Genomic DNA, 22,227 nt, shown 5'->3' on the forward strand with positions numbered 1-22,227 from the left:
CCAGCACTGCAGTCAGATCAGAACATTTAAAAAAAAAAAAAAAGAATCCATGTTTTTCTTTAATTCTGGGATATTCTCAGCCAGTATTTCTTTAAGTATTGCTTCCCTACCATTCTATTTATCCTTTTCTTCTAGAGTCCCTATTAGATGATTATTAGATTATTTCTACTGGAATTTCAGCTGTCATTTGCATTCTTATTTAAACAGTTAACTTTATGTTTTTGAAGATAGTAAATATACATGATTTGAAGCTATCTTGCATAGAGTGAGTTAATCTTCTGATGCGTGATTTTGTTGGCTTTCCTTTAAGCAGTAACCTTGCTCATTCTGGAATTTTAATTTGCAGGATATTAAATAGGAGGTATTAATTTGCCTTCAACTTCAGACTTTTCCTCTCTTCCACTTTACCCCTGAGCAATTTTGTAGTTGCTTCCACCATGTCCTTTTCTGTGGCCCCCAGTTCAGAACCGGTTTCTTAACTTGGTGAGCTGTGGCTCCTGGCCCATGATGACCCTTGAAATACAACTGATCCTGTTGTTGGGTTGAGGTAGTGGCTGCCTGGTCTCCTAGCTCTTCTTAGGAGAGCAGCTTCGTACAAGACATAGCCCTGGGTCGCAGATGGCACAAGTTTTTTTCGTCCTTTTTTCCTCCTCTCATAACCATGGCCTCCTTATTAATAAGCAGAAAGAAAAGATAGTTTAGACACACAAGTCCTGGATTTATGTTTACTTTTAGGCTTCACAACTGTGTTACTCATTTGTAGCCAGGACCTGCCCACTTCATCTTCAGATCTCCCAGATTTTCCACTGCAGTACTGTGTACAAAGTAATTACTCAGTAAGTTTATTGACTGTATTGATAGATGAATTCCTTAGGCTACCTCAGAGTGATTATTCAGGTTTGCAAGTGATTTTCCACTTCTGGGGTCTTTTGTGTGTTAAACATTTCTGTGTACTAATTTTGTTCTAACCTTCCAAATGCAAACCTTATGTCTTTTACCTTTTACTTTTCCTGCCCCCAAACCTTAAGTGCTTTCCACATGCCTTCCCTTTCATTATGTCTGGAACATAGGTCTGTGTATGTGTTTTCCCACCTCATTAAATCTCCTTGTGTTTTGACTATACCAGAAATGCCCTTTTTGGTCCTCTATTCCTTCCTCTTTTTAAAAATCTGTCAAAACTCACCTCTACAAAAATTCCATGTCTATGGCAGCTTTTTAGTGAATGGACAACAAATCTAAAGAGCAGTTATTTTCTGTACAACATATTTGAAATGGATTATGTCTTTCTTTTAACGTACCTTAATGATATAACCTAGGACTGTGCCTGTTCCTGTCATTTCTATGGTACAAGTACCTAATAATGTGTAATTTTCAATGTGTAATTGCCTAATAGAAACTCAAAAATCAAGAAATTATATTTTCATATCTAATTTTCTAGATGGGAGAACATGTAATGGAGTACTGGGGATTATTCTTGAGGACGTGAATGATAACGGCCCAGTCATACCTCAGCGGACGGTGATAATCTGTAAACCTGTCATGTCGTCGGCCGAGATTGTTGCTACAGATCCGGATGAACCCATACACGGCCCACCCTTTGACTTCAGTTTGGAAGGTGCTTCTGATTCAGAGGTACTGAGAATGTGGAGACTGACGAAGGTTAACGGTATGTATTTCTAAATGTTAGTCTGTCGTTTTCAGCATCAATATGTAAAATATAGAAGAATAATTCACTGTGTGGTAACCACCACCAACAAATGAACTCGAGTTTTGCAGCGTTGGTGCGGTGGGAAGAGCCTGTTTCTGGTCAGCCTTGTGCCAAGATTCCCTACGGTTTGTGTGAATTATCATTCCCATGCTACGTGCTATCCCTCCTGCCCCGACCCCACCAGACTAGGTCTGCTAGAACCACTGCCAGGCTTGTGTGCCTCCCACCCACACAGATTTTTCACACGACGGTGGTTTCCTTGGTCAGAAGGGAATCCCCATCCTTTGCAGGTGTGTTCCCAGGGAAGCGGGCGCAGAGACCGTGTTTCTAGGCTGAATGTTTTTTTTTTTGTTTGTTTTTGTTTTTGTTTTTTTTTCTTTACAAATTTTATTATACCTCTTATATTTTATAACAAGTTCAAATTTACTCACTATTCAGAAAAGCTTTCTTTTGTTTGTACTTAAATCTTTATTATTATTTTTTTCATTTATTTTTATTAGTTGGAGGCTAATTACTTCACAACATTGCAGTGGGTTTTGTCATACATTGACATGAATCAGCCATAGAGTTACATGTATTCCCCATCCCGATCCCCCCTCCCACCTCCCTCTCCACCCAATCTCTCTGGGTCTTCCCAGTGCACCAGGCCCGAGCACTTGACTCACGCATCCCACCTGGGCTGGTGATCTGTTTCACCATAGATAATATACATGCTGAATGTTTATCAAGGTGTTTCCTTGGCATCAGTAGACGTGAATGGAAAGGAAACTCAAGCTGCAGCTCAGGCCGAAGGACAGCCTTGACTAACGCATGAGTCATCCCCTTTCCCGAGTGGCCATTCCATTCTGTGCTCTTCCGTGACTCCGTCAGGGGTTGGGCTGCCCGAGGGGGCATGACAGGCCCCTTCCTTTGGCCGGAAGGCCCAGTCCCTGGCGGTGCTGATAGCCTCCCAAGCAGCTGGGACAACACCTCCCTGATTGCGGGGGATCTGGGAGTGCATCACGGTGTCCACTGTATGATCCCTTCTCTGCGCTGCACTGACTTCTGACCGTTTCTTATCTAATGTTTTTCATGTGGGATTCTTCCCCCACTTGGTCCCAGTGTGTATTTCCGACTTTACCTTTGCTAAAATCTCTGGTGACAAGAATGGCAAAAGCAAAAGGAACTTCTCTCCATGCCCCGGTTGCCTCACTCCCTACATCAGCTCATAACTTTCCAGCACATTCTGTGTCTCCTGAATGCACAATCTGGATATCATGTCCTGTCAGTCCAGCTTTCCCGACCCTAACGCTAACCTTCATCTACTGTAAACTGAATGGGAGTTGGCTTTAAAATGCCCTTGAATGGTTTTCATCCCCGTGCTTTCAGTGAATATTTCTTGATTCCCTATTATAAGTTGCTTTGTGAACTGACATAACTTTCAGTGTTTTTAATAGCATTCCAATGAGTCCCAGGTGGAGCTAGTGGTAAAGAGTGTGCCTGCCAATGCAGGAGACATAAGAACTACGGGTTTGATCCCTGGGGGAAGATCCCCTGAAGAAGGGAATGGCAACCCACTCCAGTATTCTTGCCTGGAGAATCCCACAGACAGAGGAACTTGGAGGGCTATAGTCCATGGAGTCGCAAAAGTCGGACACAACTGAAGTGACTTAGCCTACCAATGAGTGTGTGTGTGAGAAGCAACCTTAGATGACCTTGCTACTTCTTTGATGTCATAATATCACATCTTTTTATATGTTAAAAGAGGCGGTAATTAAAAAAAAAATCCCTACTCAGTACAGTGAAATACTAACAGGATTATGTTGGTCAAAACTGTATTAGTTTAAAGTTTTGCTGGACTGTGAAATAGTCCAGAAGCCTGGGAGACACTAAGTTAAGAAGACTGTGTCTTAAAGAGGCTTTAGGTCTCATTGTACTGCTTATTCTTCTTGGGTATTCATTTATTCATGTGTAAAATGGGTTTATAGAGGTTTATGGAGTAAATAAGACAGACAATGCAATAGACCATGGTATGTTTTGAATCATATATTTTGGTTTTGTTAGTCTTATTATTATTTCTTACACATTCATGGACACTGGGTTAATCATGCTTTCTTTTAAAGTTGATTCAATTCAATGATTTATTTTTTTACCCAAGTATTGAAGTTTACATTTAGAGCGTCAAATATGAAATAATAAAAATGTCACACCGGGTCGGCTAACTGGGGAGGACTATTCTTGGGCATGGACATGTGTAATCTATGTGTAAAGTAGTATATTTTTGGCTCTGTCCCCAAGACTGTTGGATTTTGATCTGGATATTTTCCACTCTTGACTTAAAGAAAAAAAACATCAAAAGGAAAAAATAGAAGGTTGGTCCCAGTGTTTTATAGGATCATGAGAAGAAGTTCCAGCATCATGACTGATGCCTTGATAGTAAGTTCATGGTTTGGCATAATATATGAAAATAAAGTAAGGAGAAACATCTGAAATTCAGACTATGAAATTCTCTGATGAATCATGCATAAAAGAAGATACATGAAAATTAAAATTTTGGTCATATTAAAACTTTTAACGATATGATAAAAGTCAATCTCTTAACAAATCTGTTATTTGTGATAGGAAGGATTTGTGTATGAACAGATAAAATATATTACTACAAAAGCCAGAAGACCTTTATACAAAGAGGCAGCGTAGACAACCTTGTATATGATCAGAAAGATTTCGTCCATGCACACTTGCAATCATGTAGCACTTGTGCCGTTCCCATTTGGAATATCCATTGTATGGAAATAATAGTGAATATCCTGTCACTTGTTATTTATGCCCAGGAGAAATGAATGACATTCTATAAGTCATGGTTTTATTTCCTTTCAGATATATCAGCACGTCTCTCCTATGTGAATGACCTCCAGTTTGGAAAATATACAGTCCCTGTCAGAGTTACAGATAGACTTGGCCTGTCACTTGTCACTCCCTTAGACGTGATATTATGTGACTGTGTTACCCCAAATGACTGCAGCACTCGCTCAGGTCTGAGTAGTGGCACCGGAGAAGTGATACTTGGAAAGTGGGCCATCCTTGCAATATTGTTGGGCATAGCACTGCTATTTTGTAAGTCCTTTCATGAATTTAAACGATAACCTTTAAAGTAACTTTCAGGATACATTCTTAGAATCAACACTGTTATCTATGGCTGCTCATTTGTATATAGCTACATTTCTATTTAATACACACATATTTAATTCTTATATTGAAACTGCATGTTGGTATCATATCAGCGCTGTCGTAATTGCTGCAGACATAAAATTCAACACAAATACAGCACTGAGTGTGTCCTTGTTTGTGGCATTATCCATTTAAGGCAGGCTTTTCTAATGGATGCTGCTTTGACTCAAGCAATAGTATTTATGTTTTCCAGAAAGTTGTTTTTGTATTTGTCATCATAAATTCATAACAGTCTTTTATGATAAACCAAAGTCATCCCTCTCATCCTGCAGGTGTCCTATTCACCTTGGTCTGTGGGGCTACTACCGGGACAGCCAAAAAGCCAAAAGTATTTCCTGATGATTTAGCTCAGCAGAACCTCATCGTGTCAAACACTGAAGCTCCCGGCGATGACAAAGTGGTAAATTGTTTGTCTTTTCAAAATAGGTACAGACGATAGGAATTTCCCTGGTGGTCAGTGGTTAAGACTCTGCACTTCCACTGTAGGGGGCGCCGGTTCAGTCCTTGGTCAGGGAGTTAAGATCCCTCCTGCCACGTGGCTCAGCCAAATATTAGTATACATTCAAACAATAAATTTGCCTAAACAACTGTAGTGATCTCTTCTGGGAAAAGTTCTGTTGAAATCAGATAGCTTACAATATATAACATGTCATCAGTTGTAGGGGACAAATCAAATGACATTGATCCCATGGTGATATGTGGCATTTCAATTTGGCCATGTAATGTTACTTAATAGTAAAAATCCTTTGGCATATCGTTATTTTTTTTTTCCTATTTAAAATGTGTCACGGCTTCAACTTTAAATCCTGTCTTTTTTATATATTGAAGCTGCTGGTTGTGCTATAAAAGGGTTTCATTTAGTTATTCACCGATCATCAGCATAATGGTTTTAATTTTTTTTCTGGCAGCAGCCATAAAATGGTTACAGGCTTTGATCATCGTGGGAAGAACTTTAATGGAGGCTTTCAGGCTCTACTATGGGTTAGAAAGGAGCCTGCGGTCAAATATATGAAGCAATCATGCTAACAGGTGATTGCACTGCTTCAGCATTGAGTTCTAGCCTAGTATGTGGATGAAGGAAAGAAGTGAAGTGAAAGTCGCTCAGGCGTGTCTGACTCTTTGCAACCCCATGGACTATTCAATCCCTGGAATTCTCCAGGCCAGAATGCTGGAGTGGGTAGCCTGTCCCTTCTCTAGCGGATTTTTCTGACTGAGGAATGGGACCAGAGTCTCCTGTATTGCAGGCGGATTCTTTACCAACTGAGCTATGAGGGAAACCCTAGTATGTGGATGAGGAACAAATAAATTCCCTACCAAAATGTAATTGATGATTAGAGAAGAAAGGATCTAGAAAACAAAAGGATGTTGGCATCTAGGAAGGTGTTAGAAAAAATGAAACTTAGAGTTTCCTATAAAAACGTAACTTGGAAAGTTAGTGTCCAGAGCTTTGGTGTCCTTACTTTCTCTGCTGATTTGTTTTTATTTAATTATATGACAAGTATTTAATATTGCTGCTTTTTACTGCAACTTGTTACTTCTATTAATTTTGTTTCAGTTGAAGGGAACTCAGTTAGTCACTGAATAAAAATACCGATTATTATTTCTGTTTCTGTTCTAGTCAGGTGAAGGGACTGAATTTAAGCAGCATCAATCTGTGTGAGACAATGGTGTGGAATCCTGAGATGTGAGATGCTGGAAGGATTTCACAAATGAAGTTGTACAGTAGTCTAAGAAGTTATTAAAGAAGGAGTACACATCAAGTTTTCTGACTTAACTCAAGGCTCAGACCACTTGACATCTTGCAGTTGGCTTCCTGTATTGGAAGCTACCTAGTGAAGTAGTAGAATTAAGGTAGTTAGGTACTCAGAGTTGCCAAGACAGACTGAATTCCAGCCCTTGGAATGCTTACTTCCTAGCATGAAAATTCATGGCATTATCTGCATGGTTTGCTCTTTTTCTCATTTTTGGTTTTTCTCTATATTTCCCCATTGCCAACTGTTTTGTTTCAGTATTCCACAAATGGTTTCACAACCCATGCTGTGGGTGGCTCTGCTCAGGGAATTTGTGGCACCCTGGGATCAAGAGTGAAAAATGGAGGGCAAGAGACCATCGAGATGGTAAAAGGAGGGCACCAGACCATGGAATCCTGCCAGGAAACCGGGCATCATCACACCCTGGAACGGTATAAGGAAGGTGGACAGCACACTCTGGATTCCTGTAGAGGAGGACCAATAGCAACCGACAACTGCAAATACACATACTCCGAGTGGTACTCTTACACCCAGCCCCGTCTCGGTGAAGTGAGTTTCCCATAAATCTGTTTTGCTTTCTTTTCAACTTTCTAAATGATTATGAAATGATTATGATTTTGATTTTTCACCTAATGATTAATCTACTCATTAGAAATTTGATTTTCCTCCATTTTGATTGAATTGCAATCAGAGGTTAAATGGGTATTGCCTTTTCTTCCTGTTTTGTTTGGCTGTTCATTCTTTCTGAAAGAATGAGATGATACTTAAATTCTTTTTCTCATGGCCTTGTGTTGCCATTTTCCATCAGACAAATCAGATCTTAGAGACCAACAGTGGAATCTGAGGGAATTCCAACCTGCAGTCACTCTGCCTGTCTGGAAAGCTTTGAGCCACATGCATTCGGGTTCAGTTGTATGAATGCATTTCACATTGGCCATAATCTGGAAAGGGAAAGCAATGATAACTTAAAACAAACGCTTGCGTACTTGCTGCCACATGTGTGACTTTTAGAAACCTGTTATGTAGTGAATTAATTGATGGTGTGATTTATGATACAGACCAATCATGTGCATTTTTTATATATAGGAATCCATTAGAGGACACACTCTGGTTAAAAATTAAACAATGAAAGGTAAATCAAAGCAATTATTTTTATGCTAGTAAGTCTTGGTGTTTAAAATAATAATAATAAAGTATGTTGTGTTTTTCCTCTTGGCAGAAGGTGCGGCAGTGTGATCAGGATAACACCCATATGCAAGCTCAAGACTATGTCCTGACCTATAACTACGAAGGAAGAGGATCAGCAGCTGGATCTGTGGGCTGTTGCAGCGAACGACAAGAAGAAGATGGGCTTGAGTTTTTGGATCATCTGGGACCCAAATTTAGGACACTTGCGGAAACATGCATGAAGAGATGAGTGCCTTCTAAATGGTCTACAAAAGTCAATGGTTTATCGTTTTTTTTTTTTTTTTTTTTATAAGCTAAGATTTTTTTAAAACATAGAAGATGCTATATTTGGGGCTTTTCCCCTTTATTTTGTTGGGATCTCTTTAGCCAAATGCGCATTCACTGAGGGATGCTGTAAATAACTACACAAATTTCCTAGCTTTTTCATAGTGTTTAGTTACTTATCTTCCACCTAAGGACACCTGCAGATAGACAAGAAAGTCTGCGTTATTGTTTACATTTGGGTATAATGACAGCAGCCAATGTATAGTGCAATACAATGTAATGAATTCACGTGTATATCATAGATTACTTGAAGTAGAACCAAATGGAAAATTATAGACCTTGCTCTAATTTAATCTTCAGTTACCTAATTCATTGATCATTTGTATGGTACTTAAAGACTGCTGTTCTCCTAAACATTCTGAAGTGTTTATACTGCATTCTTGATGTTGTTTTAGTCTTATAACATGACCTGTCTTCATACAGCAAGTGTTGACTGTTATTATAATTCCATTTTGGTGGAGTTTAGTTTCTACCTTGTATTCTTTGTGAAATCTGGCACTGAATTACACTTGCTCTGTTACTCACCTTCTCCAAACATTTACATTTTAAAAAATGTTGTAAGAGTGTATTTTTATTTCTGTGAGGTTTTGGTCTTTGGTCTCCTCGCCCCCGCTCTCCACCACCCCCTCCGTCTCTGTCTCCCACCTTCTCTCTCCTCCCTTCGTCCCCTTCATTTCCTTCTCCCTCTCTCTCTCTGTCTCTATCTTGTTTGTGTTCTTAAAGTTTGTATTTGGGTTGGAGAATCTAAATATAGTTAAAAGCCATCTCTCTTTCCTCTCTTATAAAGTTCTGTGTTTCTGTTTTTTATATAAGCACCTGTATCCTTGGCTTTTCTTAAAAATCAATGTAATGTTGATTTTATGGTTTGAACTATTTTTGTGCTTGCTTCATTATCTTCCCTACAAAGACCCTTTAATTTTGCCACTGAATTGTAGAAACATATCATGCTTTTATTAGATGCAGCATTTTATGTTAACAAAAGGAATACTGTAATTAAAATTGGGATGTGGACATTTAGTATATAAGAGTATATTTGTTGGGTTCTCAGTTGCTCAGTGGTGTCTGACTCTTTGTGACTGCCTGGACTGTAGATGCCAGGCTCCTCTGTCCCTGGGATTTCCCAGGCAAGGTTACTGGAGTGGGTAGCCATTCCCTTCTGCAGGGGATCTTCCCCACCCAGAGATCGATCTCATGTCTCCTGCATCTCTTGCATTGGCAGGCGGATTCTTTACCACTGCACCACCTGGGAAGCCCAGTAGTATATTTATAGTTCATTATTGCAAAAATCCAGTTTATAAATGCGAAATAGTGATGGTTTTTGAAATAAGCTTTGAAATGCAGGGATCTTGAAAGCAGTCTAGGAATAACATAGCTTTTTAGATGAGATGGCTAGTTACATCTATGTGTTTGTAAAGTTTTTTTTTTTTTTTTAATATTATAAGATTAAAGTTTCTAATGAATGTAGAAGTGGTCCAGACTATTTAAATTTTGAATTAATAAGACAAAATTAAACTTGATAACCAACCAAATTCCAGGCTAGGTTTCACAGCTGATTTCAGTCAATGAATTTTCTATCTATACTAACCATTGGACATTTAAAAAATATTTCTGATATTTAGAATTGTTAATGATATACCTGCTTTTAGATTCACAAGATTGGCTTATTTTTTTTAAGAATTATTTTTAAGAATTAACATTGGGTAGTTTATTGAATACTCTGTTTATCTTTTCAGTAGTTTTATTGCTGCTCAGTCAAAAATACAGTTTCTCAATGTTATTTATAAAATTCTTGTACATGACTAATTATGATAAAGTAAATCAGGTAGTTTTAAAAATCAGTGTGTTTGTTAATCATGTGTCTGATATGAGCTTATGGGATGGTGCTTTTCTTACTTAAAGAAGTGAGGTTCTTTTAGAATCCTGTTCTGCACATTTTAGACTTTTAGAGTTTGATTTGGAGAGGTCTTTGGTTGTTACCATCACATTTATCTAATTTTACTGTTCTAAAGACTGTGATGCTATGGAATGTTGGTTAAATTGTATAATTTTTCCATGTCTGATTTTCTTCATCTAAAATGGGGGATAATAATAGAACTCCTTTTCTAGGGTTCTCTTGGGTTGGCTGTAAGACATTTGAATAAAAAATGGTTTTTAAGCATGAAATTCATGCAGAGTGGTCCACCCAAAAGGCACTCCTAATAAAACTAAACAATTTTAAATAAGTTGCATGAACAACCCATTTCATGTTAACAAAAATCAATAAGATAATGGAAGGATTGTCTTTGTTGTTGTTTTGTTTTTGACTTTTGAATATCTGTCAGTTGAACGTATGTTTCTTTGCAATGATCATCCAGTGACAGAGTCTTCTATTTCCAGTGTTTCAGAACATACATTGCAAAGATTGCTGAGTATCTGCAAAGGATTGCTTTGTTGCAAGTAATATGAAACTACTTTGTTCAAATTGGATGGAAAGAAGAACATCCACTTCTTAAAATGGACACTAATTCTGGACCCCTATGAAAATTACATGTGCTTAACACGACTCCTTCAAACTTATTCTTAGCTGTTCTTTTAGCTTCTTCTGCTAAGGAAGGTTTTCCTCAGAGGCAAGCAATTGCTTGCCTGGGAGTTTAAGACTGTTTGGCATTCACTGTGGTATAACTTAAATGCAAACACTTGAGAAAGACCACCTTGATGCAAAGGCCGAGCCCCGCCCTTATTGGCTGTGGGATTGGAGAAGTCACTCAGACTTTGAGTCTAATTTCCTCACTTGTATGACCTATACTGAGGATGTTGGAAGAGTCTGCATGCATGCTAAGTTGCTTCAGTTGTGTCTGACTCTTTGCGACGCCATGGACTGTAGCCTGCCAGGCTCCTCTGTCTGTGGGATTGTCCAGGCAAGAATACTGAAGTGGGTTGCCAGGCCCTCCCCTCCTCCAGGGACTGGAAGAGTCTGCTTCATAGTTGTCAGAAATACAAGAGTTAATTCATGAAAAGACTTGTCACCGAGTTAGCCCTCAATATATGTATTGGGCTTCCCTGGTGGCTCAGATGGTTAAGAATCCACCTGCAGTGCTGGAGGCCTGGGTTTTGATCCCTGGGTTGGGAAGATCCCGTAGAGGAGGAAATGGCAACCCATTCCAGTATTCTTGCCTGGAGAATCCCCATAGACAGAGGAGCCTGGCAGGCTACAGTCCATGGGATCGCAAAGAGTTGGACATGACTGAGCGACTAAGCAGACATGTATGTTACCTGCTGCTGTTATCATAGGAAAGGAAGGTGCTATAGTTGGGAATAATCATAGATCCAGGCTCCACTTTCTCTTTAACTGACATCTTGCCATGATGTTCCCATTTGTTTTCCCCAGAAGCTTGATCAGTGTTCTACCTGTGATAGTCTTTGAGAACTTCATGGCTAGTAATAGTGTCCAGGTCTCATTCTTGGTAGTCAAGAAGCTAAATCATATCCATAGCCCACAAATCTGTGTGATCAATTTTCAGATTTAAATGAAAAGCAGATAAAATTCCTCATAAGCTATACACTGGTGTGGGAAGCAAAAAAGGAAGCAAAATTTTAGAGATTTCCTTATAAAATACTGGTTCAACAGGAGAAACATACAGGAAATTGCCATTAGTTCAGTGCAGTCTGCATTTGGGGGTCTCCGTGTAATAATTTTCTGCTTTTAGGGATCCCCCATTTTGATACTGGCTTTATCTTGGTTCCCATTTTCTTTTTTTTTTAGTGGAAATTCTGACTTTGACAACAAGCTTTCCTTTAATCTCCATCTCCAGTCTTTTCCTGGGCTCCTGATGGAAATCTCAAGCCCAGATTTTGCCCTGGTCATCCCCTTAGGCAGTAATGTCCTGAGGACAAAACACTTCCTTCTATGGACTTAGAACCATCATTTTTTCTACCTCCATGTATAACGAAGCTCTAAGAGGTTACATGATATCTGTGAAGGTCTACACCTCTCATTCCCGTTCTTCTGTGAGACCCATGTTACTCTGGTAACTTTTAACTCATTATGAGTAAAGACAAACTGTATGTTACCACATCCAGTCAGGCCTTCCTGAGTTTCCTGTGTTGTCTCCTTGTAAATTACATGAAACTCGAGAATTCTCAGTTTCTCTTTTATGCCTGCATGGCACATCCTTTTGTTGCCCCAAACTGCCAAACTTTCTGAGAATTTTAATCACAGTTTCATTTGTTCATTTTTTTGCATACAGTTATTTAATGTCTTCCCAGTACCGCCATGGAAGGCCTTCCTGGTACAGACTGTGCTCACATGTCAGAAGGAGCAAGCTGAATCGGCTATGCTCGGTGTCCACATCGGTATGGGACAAGGCATGGTCCCTTGTGCTCCTGCGGAAAATCTGTGCAAAGCTAAGAGGTTAGAGCTTTCGAGTTTCTGCTGGTTGCCTGCCTACTCTTAGTTATGTTAGAATGCAGGAATGAGGATGGAGCAAAATGCTGATTCTGTCACACTTGACAAAGAGTAGCAAATTTCAGCAAATTGCTGAAATATTTGCTGGCACTGTCTTTTAGAATGTGGGTTCATAGATCATTTGCTTTAGAATCACCCATGGTGTTTGTTAAAGATCTTGCATTGAATCAGTCACAGGGTTGACAGGCTATTGAGAAGAAGCATGGAAGGCTGCGCTTTTTCATAAATTTCCTAGGTCACTTTTACAACCTCTAAAGTCTGAGAACCATGAAGAGGGATTGGTAACTGGATTTAAGTAATTATTTGGAAGCTTATGAAACAAGTATTTTAAGTTTGCATCTTCAGATCAGCTGCTTTGTGCAAAATGCTGGAAAATGTATCAAAGTTCACACACGTGAGTTTGTAAAATCCCATAATTTTGGCTAACTAGCCATTTCTGAATGAATTTTCTGCTCTGTGATTCCTGCCAACCACATGGAGGGGAACTAGAGGCAAAGTCTTATGGTAGGATCGTGGGATGAAGGTACTAAGTAAAAACACTCAATAACAATGAGCTAATTTTGCTGCATAAATGCTGCTAGCCAATAAAATACATGCCAAATTATGTTGTATATATTACCAGAACAAACCAGGGTTTTGAGATCTCCAGAGACAAATGGGATAAGGAGGTCAGCATCAGGTGCCACAGGTGACTCTGTCTATGAAGTGGCAGATACTTGACTGTCACGTGGATGCTATGACAGGTAGGGTGACAGGCACTGATCACTGGATAACCATGATGGCTAGGAGCTTCAGAGGGCCTTATGAAATAGGATAGGAACTTGGGGAAGAGTTAAGACTTTGGCTTAAAGAATGTTTCCCGTGGGAAGTGGGCCAGCTGGAAAATTGCTGAGAACCAAGGACATGAGGTGAAGCTATGGGGAATGAGATGTTGTGAAAGGTGGAGTTGAAAGGAGAGTGATGGGGTCAACCTACAGAACTTTGGTGCAAAATTACCAGTCAAATCAGGTAAAAAGAATTTATCCTGACAAGGTGAGATAATGGTGCAAAGACTCTACACACACGCAAGGATGTTTAGCTCACTGGCGTGAGATATGTGGATAATTGGAAGTAAGCTCAATGTCCCACAATGGGAAAATAAATGATTTGTAATACATTATTGTGATACAAGGTACTATAATTGAGGATAATGAATGTGGTGACCATGCATCCTAACTGTGTAGTCTGAAAGACATGAATCCAGATACCAACTTTGTTTTCACTAACTGAGGAATCTTGGTAAGTAATGGGAGCCTCAGAATTCTTATGTATAACATGGGGACAAAATAGGAAGAAATGAAGTAATACATGTGAAGATTCTTTCTTAGTGCTTGACTCATTAATGTATTAATAAATGTAGCTATTATAGTTGTGATGACAATAATGGAATAGAAGACTATAGTTCATGGAGTCGCCAAAGAGTTGGACATGACTTGGCAGCTAAACAGCAACAGCAAAATTTTATTTTGAAGGTTATTTAAATAAGAAAAGGTATAAAATATAGTTTTCATGAAAAAGTAGAACTATTCTCTAGATTAGTGTAATTCCAAATTCATAAATGTAAAACTATGTAATATACTAAAATATTGAGTGGTAATCTCAGATGAAATATTTCTTCCATATGTTTCTGTGTTTCCATTTTACAGTGAGTCTTTATTGTAAAATCGGGGGAAATTAATAAATAACAAAAGTTCATGGACTTTAGGCTTTTGGAGATTTATAGACCTTTGAGAAAAAGAAAAAAATAACTTTAAATTTTAGCCTTACAACACCAAGGCTACAGTGAACATACTACATTCATAGTAAATAATTGAGTTGAAGCAAAAAAAATTTTATCATTTCATAATAATTGAGTGCACTCATGTTTTTGGTCTAAAATTTTTATTTTGTGTGTGTGTGTACTCAGTTAAGTCCAATTACTTGCAACCCCATGAACTGTAGCCCACCAGGCTCCTCTGTCCATGAATTTATTCAGGCAAGAATACTGGCATGTGTTGCCATTTCCTCCAGAGGATCCAACTCTTGTCTCCCGAGACTCTTGCATTGCAGGCTGATTCTTTACCACTGTGCCACATGTGAAGTCCTTTAACACGCAAATTTTATTATCATTAAATTTTCACATGCTGGCTAGACCAAGAAAAAGTAGTCAATTTTCTAGACATGACAAATGAACTATTTCAAATATTTGCATGAGTGCAATTGTGAACCAAGTAAATTGTTCATTTGTAGTAAGCCAAGCTTTACCACTTCTTCCTACCACAGACACAAAGTTAAGACTTTAAAAAAAAAAAAAAAGACTTTCTGAAGACTGCTGAAAAAGTCATTTTCTAATTATTTTAATATCTCCTTTACACAACATTTCCATATAAGCTTCAGTAATTTAAATTCCTTCTTTCTGCATGACGCATATAGAAATGTTTTAGAGTATAAATATCATTTTAAAACTTCTAATTAATAAAATTATTTCCAAAACTCTTCATATGGTTCATTGACTGTTCACAATAAAAGAATTTGGATAGTTTCCTAGAACAGGACTTAACTTGCAGATACAGTTTAATTTTTTAATGGTTATAATTGGGTGCTGTTTCTAACAAGAATAATAATAATTTAAAACCTGCCAGTGCATCTTTACATTTAAGCGGAAAAGAAAAAAAGCAACACAATGAGCTTCAACCATTTTTGTTTTTAACAGATTATCTCCATAAATTTTATTTTTAAGAAAAAGGAATATGGGTTCAAATTCTGAATTTTTATCTCCACCCTTTTGGAACTCATCTGCATCTTTAGCTAAATCACAGAATTTCTTCTTTGGGTGTATGTTTCTTCAGTAAAATTAGAAGTTAGACTAGATTAACTTCTTGGTAGCTCAGATGGTTAAGAATCTGCCTGCAATGCAGGAGACCCAGGTTCTATCCCTAGGTCAGGAAGATCCTCTGGAGAAGGGAATGGCTTACCCACTCCAATATTCTTGCCTGGGAAATCCCATGGACAAAGGAGACTGGCAGGCTACAGTCCATGGGGTTGCAAAGAGTCGAACATGACTGAGTGACTTAACACACTGTTGCTGCTGCTGCTAAGTCGCTTCAGTCGTGTCCGACTGCGACCCCATAGATGGCAGCCCACCAGGTTCCCTTGTCCCTGGGATTCTCTAGGCAAGAACACTGGAGTGGGTTGCCATTTCCTTCTCCAATGCATGAAAGTGAAAAGTGAAAGTGAAGTCGCTCAGTCGTGTCTGACTCTTAGCGACCCCATGGACTGCAGCCCACCAGGCTCCTCTGCCCATGGGATTTTCCAGGCAAGGGTACTGGAGTGGGTTGCCATTGCCTTCCCCGACTTAACATGCTAGACCAGATTAAATTCTAGTCGCTTTGTTATAATTTTCTATTATCCTGTTAATTAAATATGAGTGAAGTGGTAATTCAGTCTTGGTTTATCACTGATTTCCAAACGTTCTCCAAGTCAAAGAGGTTGCACTGCAGTATCTGTGGTGTGGGGAATGTACGTCAAGGACTGGGAAGGGTAGTTGGATTAGTCTGGTGTTGGTTCCAGGATAACATGAAGCTGGTAAGTGTCCCTGATAAAATGTTTTTAACAGACAAAATGCACAAGTCTATACAAAAACTCTACTGATGCTTAGATTTATATAGTTGTCTGGATATGTGCCTAAAACTCAATTACTTAAAAAGTTCTCTTTTGTCTTTTTTTGGGCCTGAATTCCTTTAGGAATTCTTCCAATAACATTTTGGCAATTTTCAGTCTCTTGCAAAACTCTTCTACTTTTTCATTCTTATTTTGTTCTCACCATTTCCTTCCTTTCTCTACTTCAGTTTACTTATTCGTTACTATATTCCATTATAACCTCAACTTTCCTTTTCGGTCTTTGTAATTACTCAGTAAAACCCCATCACTGGATAAACCCCATTTGCCAACTATTTAATGAATTTTACTTGAACACGGCTCAAGAAGAAAAAAAAAAAGTTAACCATGCTGACTCTCACAATTCTGCCCTGTTACCCAAGTTCAGGGTTTTTCAAACAGTGAGACACAGACAACTGGCTGAAACACAGCCAGTTAACTTGAGAAATGATCACCTGCATTATTAATGAATTAGAAGGCTATGAACAGAAATGGTCACTGTGTTACACATGGGGATATTAGGTATTATTTATGAAATTTAGATTCCAAATTACATGTATGGAATGTGTACCAGTTTCACAACATCAAAAATACTTCTTGTCTAGTAGAGTCAATAATTCAAAAGACTGGTCTGGTCAACTTGCTATTTTACACCTACTCTGCATAAGTCTCAATTGACCTTCTTCACTTGGCAGATAACTTTATATCTGCTTGTAATGGCAAAAACAGAAGAGAACTCCCTTATCTTTCTACCACCAACTGTACCAGACTCCAACTATACCATGTAATTTGACCTCCATCCTTTATAATAGTTGAATTTCTCTCCTTCCCTTTAAGGCAACCTTTTCAATAACACACTGGTTCCTATGGCCTTTTGCTTCCTCAAGATCTTTGTTCAAGAAATTAAACCTCTCCACTGTGTGTGTGCGCTTAGTCGCTAAGTCATTTCCGACTCTTCGGGACCCCACAGACTGTAGCCTGCCAGGCTCCTCTGTCCATGGGATTTCCCAGCAAGAATACTGGAGTGGCTTGCTATTTCCTCCTCCAGGGGATCTTCCTGACCCAAGGATAGAACCCGAGTCTCCTGTGTCTCCTGCATTGCAAGAGGATTGACCTGTTGAGTCACTGGGGAAGCCCAAACCTCTCCTACATTATCTATAATCTGTTCTGGCCTGGATCATTTCCTGGATCATTTTCTTTCCTGGATCATAAATAAAAATGCTTAATGGAAGTAACAGTTAGCATGGATATAGTAGTTTTTATGTGCTATACTGTAAAGGCTTTACATATGTTAATTATTTTTATGCCCATTCTAATTAGGAACTATTATTATCCCCATTTTATGGATGAGAAAAGTGAGACAGAAATGTTAAATGACTACTCAGGATAGTGGTACTAGGATGTGATAGAACCTGACTCCATGTGATAGCAATCTGACTCCAGAATCTACGTTTTTAACCACTCTGCAATTTGCATCTTTGTGAATACAACTTATTTACCTCAAGTTGCTCTTCAGCTATTGTCTCATTTTTTCTGTCCCCCTCCATTGAAAAACCTACATAACAGAGACCTGAATGATGTTGTTGGAGAAGACTTTGAGTCCCATAGAACATTTTAGAACCCAGTTTCAAATTGCTTAGGCTGACAGCTCCACATACTTGCCTCAAACTTTATACATCCAAATAAAACCCTCCGTATCTTAAGCCAAATTCTGTCCCATTTCCTTCACTTGTTTATTCATTGTGTTCATACTGCTGCTTAGTCAAAGCCCTTGTCTGACACTCTTGAATCTTCTCTTTCTCTCACATCCCATCTCCAATCTATAGATGACTCCTATGAGTTCTAATTTCAAGTTACATCACAAATCTAAATTTCATCACCAGTTTCTTACAGCAGCCATAATTGATTTATAAAATATATAAATCAGATCATGCCTCCCTCCCTCACCACTACCCAAAAATCTTTCTATACCTTTTTTTTCCCCAAGAGGTTTCTGTACATTTTTATGAGCAGATGAGATTTAAAATAAAGCCTAAACTCTTTAACAGGGCCTATGAGGTTTTTTTCTTCCCCCTTTGTTGCTTCTTTTTTACCACGTTATGTGCTAGCAGCCTTCATTCCACCCCAGCACCTGTAGGCGTCTCTGTGTTCTCGGAACAGACAAGCTTGTTCTTGATATCCAGAGCTTTTGCACTCGCTATTCTCTCAGACTAGGATGATTTTCTTCCAGATTACTGGTCCCCTCTATCATTCAGATCTCCAAGCTCACATCTCGGTAAATCTCTCTAAATGGCCATACTGTATAAAATACCCATTTCCCAGGATATTTAAACTAGCTTGGGTATCAGGGCTGTTTGGTCTTGCTAAAAGAGGAGTGGCAGAAAGCTTATGGTTTCAGGAAGCATGCCTTCACTGCTGTCAGTTACCTGTGCCTTGAGAACATTTTATTTTTATTGTCCCACTTGAAACTGTGGAATGGAAAAGCAAAAAGGTAGGCAAGCCATGAGCCAAAGTGAGAGATTTTTTAAAATACAAAACTCAAGAGGAGGGTTTTGTACATCTATGGCTATATACACCTATGGCTAATTCATGCTGATGTATGACAGAAATCAAACCAATATCATAAAAAATTATCAATCAATTAAAAATAAACATAATTAATAAAAAAGAAAAATAATCCCAAAATGTTAAAAAAAGAAAAAACAACCAAAAGGACTTTCCTGGTGGTTCAGTGGTTATGAATCAGTCTTCCAATGCATGGGATGCCAGTTTGATCCCTGGTCAGGGGTTAAGATCCCACATGCCACAGGGCAACTAAGTCTACACACCACAACTGCTGAGCCTGCTGGTCACCACTGAGACTAGATAAAGCCAAATATAAATAGGTAAACACATAAATATTAAAACAAACAAACAAAAAACCAAAACCCCAACATCCAGGTAGAAATGAGCAGACATATGTCAAAGGGACCTGTGATTTTTTTCAAACCACAGGTTTGAAAGTTATATCCTGATACTGCCTTGCAGTACTTAGTGGGAAGGCAATGGAAACACTGATCTTTGTCCTGTGTTTACTGTGTTACAGTGTTAAAAAGTCTTACATGATAGCTTTGGTTGTCTAAGTGGAATGAATATCAAAACAATACCTGATCTGTTTTGTTCTTTTCCCCAGTTGCTGTGGGCATCAAAGTAAATGGTGAGAAGTGTGTCAATTGCAAGCAAAGTCTTAATAAACTGAATAAACTGGAAATCATTTAAAACACCAAGCCCCAAGAGTTAGAATAAATATTCTTGCCTTGAAATAGGAAAATGGAGACATTAGAACCTTTCTAGCCATGAATATTTCATCAGATAGGAAAATCTAGACTTAAATGAGTCTGTGTAGGAAATACTTCCTTGATATAGATTTCTTCCATAAGTGACTGCAATCCAGGGAGAGACTTTGAAAATAAGAATTAAAAAATATAGGTAACAATAGTCCTTGATATAGATTTCTTCCATAAGTGACTGCAATCCAGGGAGAGGCTTTGAAATAAGAATTAAAAAATATAGATAACAATAGTCTAGGTAATAAATGAACCAGAAACCACAATATATTTCACCATGCTCACCATGAAAAAACTTGATGAAATATACAAAAGCAGACCTAAGTCTTTCTTGTAAAGTACTGATTAAATAGAATATATAAGTCCTAAAAAAGAGGGCTAAAAAATTGGGAAATGATTTACTTGTAGATGAAAAGAGGTTAGGAATTTGTATCTTAGGAAAACCAAAGACCTGAATTCTTGCAACATCAGTCTCATCATTTCCTAGGTTTTGTATCTGTCATCATATTTCAGAGTGAGTCAAAAGCTTCTACATTCCCGACTTCCCCAGTGGTCCAGTGGTAAAGAATCTGCCTGCCGTTGCAGGGGACAAGGGTTTGATCCCTGGTCGGGGAAGATCCCACATGCCACAACTACTGAGCCCACTTGCTGCCACTGCTGAAGTCCTTGTACTCGTGAGCCTGTGCTCAGAAACAGGAGAAGCCACGCCAAGAACTACTGATCCTGGTGATGACGTTCCTAAATTTGTAGGTAGTCTACTTGAGGCTCCGCTGGATTTAAGTTCATGTACATGACTTTTGGCATGTACAAATTTGGTAACATCATGATGCCTTTTGTCCTAGGTAATCTACTACTGGGGACATAAGGGAAAGAAATGAAACTCTATGCCTACAAAAAGACTTGCACATGTCCACAGCAGCTTTATTCATAAATGATAGTATTAATAATACATTTACACACATATATACATGGTCAAGTTTCTATCCCTGGTTTGGGAAGATCTTCTAGAGGCGGGCATGGCAACCCACTCCAGTTTCTTGCCTTGGAGAACCCCCATGGACAGAGAAGCCTGGCAGGCTACAGTCCATGGGGTCACAGAGTCAACATGACTGAGTGACTAGGCACAGCATACCCGGTCAAAACTTGTACACTTACATTTGTCAAAACTTACTGAAGTGAATGCTTAAGGTCTATGAATTTTATCCTATGTAACTCAGATGTAAAAGGAAAAGTCTTTTCTAAAAATTTACACGTTTACAAGATGCAGAGATCAGAGCCTTAAGAACTATCTACCCCAGGGCAATTATGTCAAACAAATTAACAAGCAATTTAAAACTTTAAATCTCTAAACAGATGGGGTTAGAGTACCCAGATCAGGCTGACTTGAATCCCTGTTATTTTTGGAGGGAATTTCTTCATTTTACTAATACTATGCTGTTGCTAAAAAGATCTCTTTGATTTTGCCTCAACAATGGCCAAGCACAAAGGTTCACTATGAACTAAAGAACATTGATCCCACTTGTTCAAAATTAAAAGAAAGGATTGCTGCTGCTGCTGCTAAGTTGCTTCACTGGTGTCCCCACAGATGGCAGCCTGCCAGGCTCCTCTGTCCCTGGGATTCTCCAGGCAAGAATACTGGAGTGGGTTGCCATTTTCTTCTCCAAAAGAAAGGATCAGGGGGAAGAATAAGCTAGAGGACCATGGACAAACTTAGGGAAGAGAAAAAAAAAAAACCTGGCATATTCCTGGCCAATTGCCATTACACAGTATCTCCTACTTCTTTGAATAGAAAAGTTTGGAAAATTCTTTCTGAGAGAGTCTAGTAGAGCAAGGCTCAAACCATCTGTTCCCAGGGAACACTTTGTATATTATGATAAAGGAATGTGGCTGAAAATAAGATGTCTTTATCTTACATTATGTCATAAGAACATGTGTGTACTTATCACTTTCCAATATCTCCCTGGAGACAGAAAACCTTATTCCCAGTGTGCCAAATGAAAAGGAAAAGTTGATATCGGATGACATTAGTGTCAGATATCTTGGGAATATTGTTGTTTATTCAATAAGTCTTGTTCAGCTCTTTTGTGACCCCACGAACTGTAGCCTGCCAGGCTCCTCTGTCCATGATATTTCTCAGGCAAGAATAGTAGAGTGGGTAACCATTTTCTTCTCCAGGGGATCTTCCTGGCCCAAGGATCAAACCTTGTCTCCTGCTAAGCCATCTGGGAAGCCATGAAAGTTAAAACTAGAACTTGTCAATTAGGAAAATATATAGCTTATTATAACACTGAAAGGCAAATTCAAGTATGATCCTTGAAAGCAATGCAAGAAAAGAACCTTGGCTTTGGCCTGTTCAGTGAACACTAAGTAGCTAATAGGTGGAAAGCTACTGCTCATCAAGATACAAAAGGGCTTGGGAAACTGAGCAGCCTGAAAAGAGAAAGAAAAAATCAAAAAGAATAAATGTTGGGTAAATGACATTAAAGAGCAGATAATGAATAATCAATAAAATAAATGACTAATAGCAATAAATAATAATTGCTGAAGTAAATCATTGACTGCCCATAGAGAATTGGTGGGAAAAGCTGCTTCTCCCTTCCTGAG

At 38.7% G+C, this 22,227-nt stretch overlaps 1 protein-coding gene across 2 annotated transcripts in view; it reads left to right on the top strand.

Moving 5' to 3' along the window:
* The window catches only part of LOC136166292 (desmocollin-2), a 36,300-nt gene extending 25,898 nt beyond the window's left edge, over window positions 1-10,402 (top strand). For both annotated transcript variants that reach the window (XM_065932404.1, XM_065932403.1), the window contains exons 12-16: window positions 1,439-1,666; window positions 4,565-4,801; window positions 5,188-5,315; window positions 6,925-7,215; window positions 7,886-10,402. In XM_065932404.1, the coding sequence (XP_065788476.1) occupies window positions 1,439-1,666; window positions 4,565-4,801; window positions 5,188-5,315; window positions 6,925-7,215; window positions 7,886-8,083 (1,082 nt within the window). In that variant the 3' untranslated portion in view covers window positions 8,084-10,402. The remainder of the gene's footprint in view (window positions 1-1,438; window positions 1,667-4,564; window positions 4,802-5,187; window positions 5,316-6,924; window positions 7,216-7,885) is intronic.
* The last annotated feature ends 11,825 nt before the right edge of the window (window positions 10,403-22,227 follow it).

This window comes from Muntiacus reevesi, chromosome 4 (assembly GCF_963930625.1).
Source record: "Muntiacus reevesi chromosome 4, mMunRee1.1, whole genome shotgun sequence".
Classification (NCBI taxonomy): domain Eukaryota; kingdom Metazoa; phylum Chordata; class Mammalia; order Artiodactyla; family Cervidae; genus Muntiacus; species Muntiacus reevesi.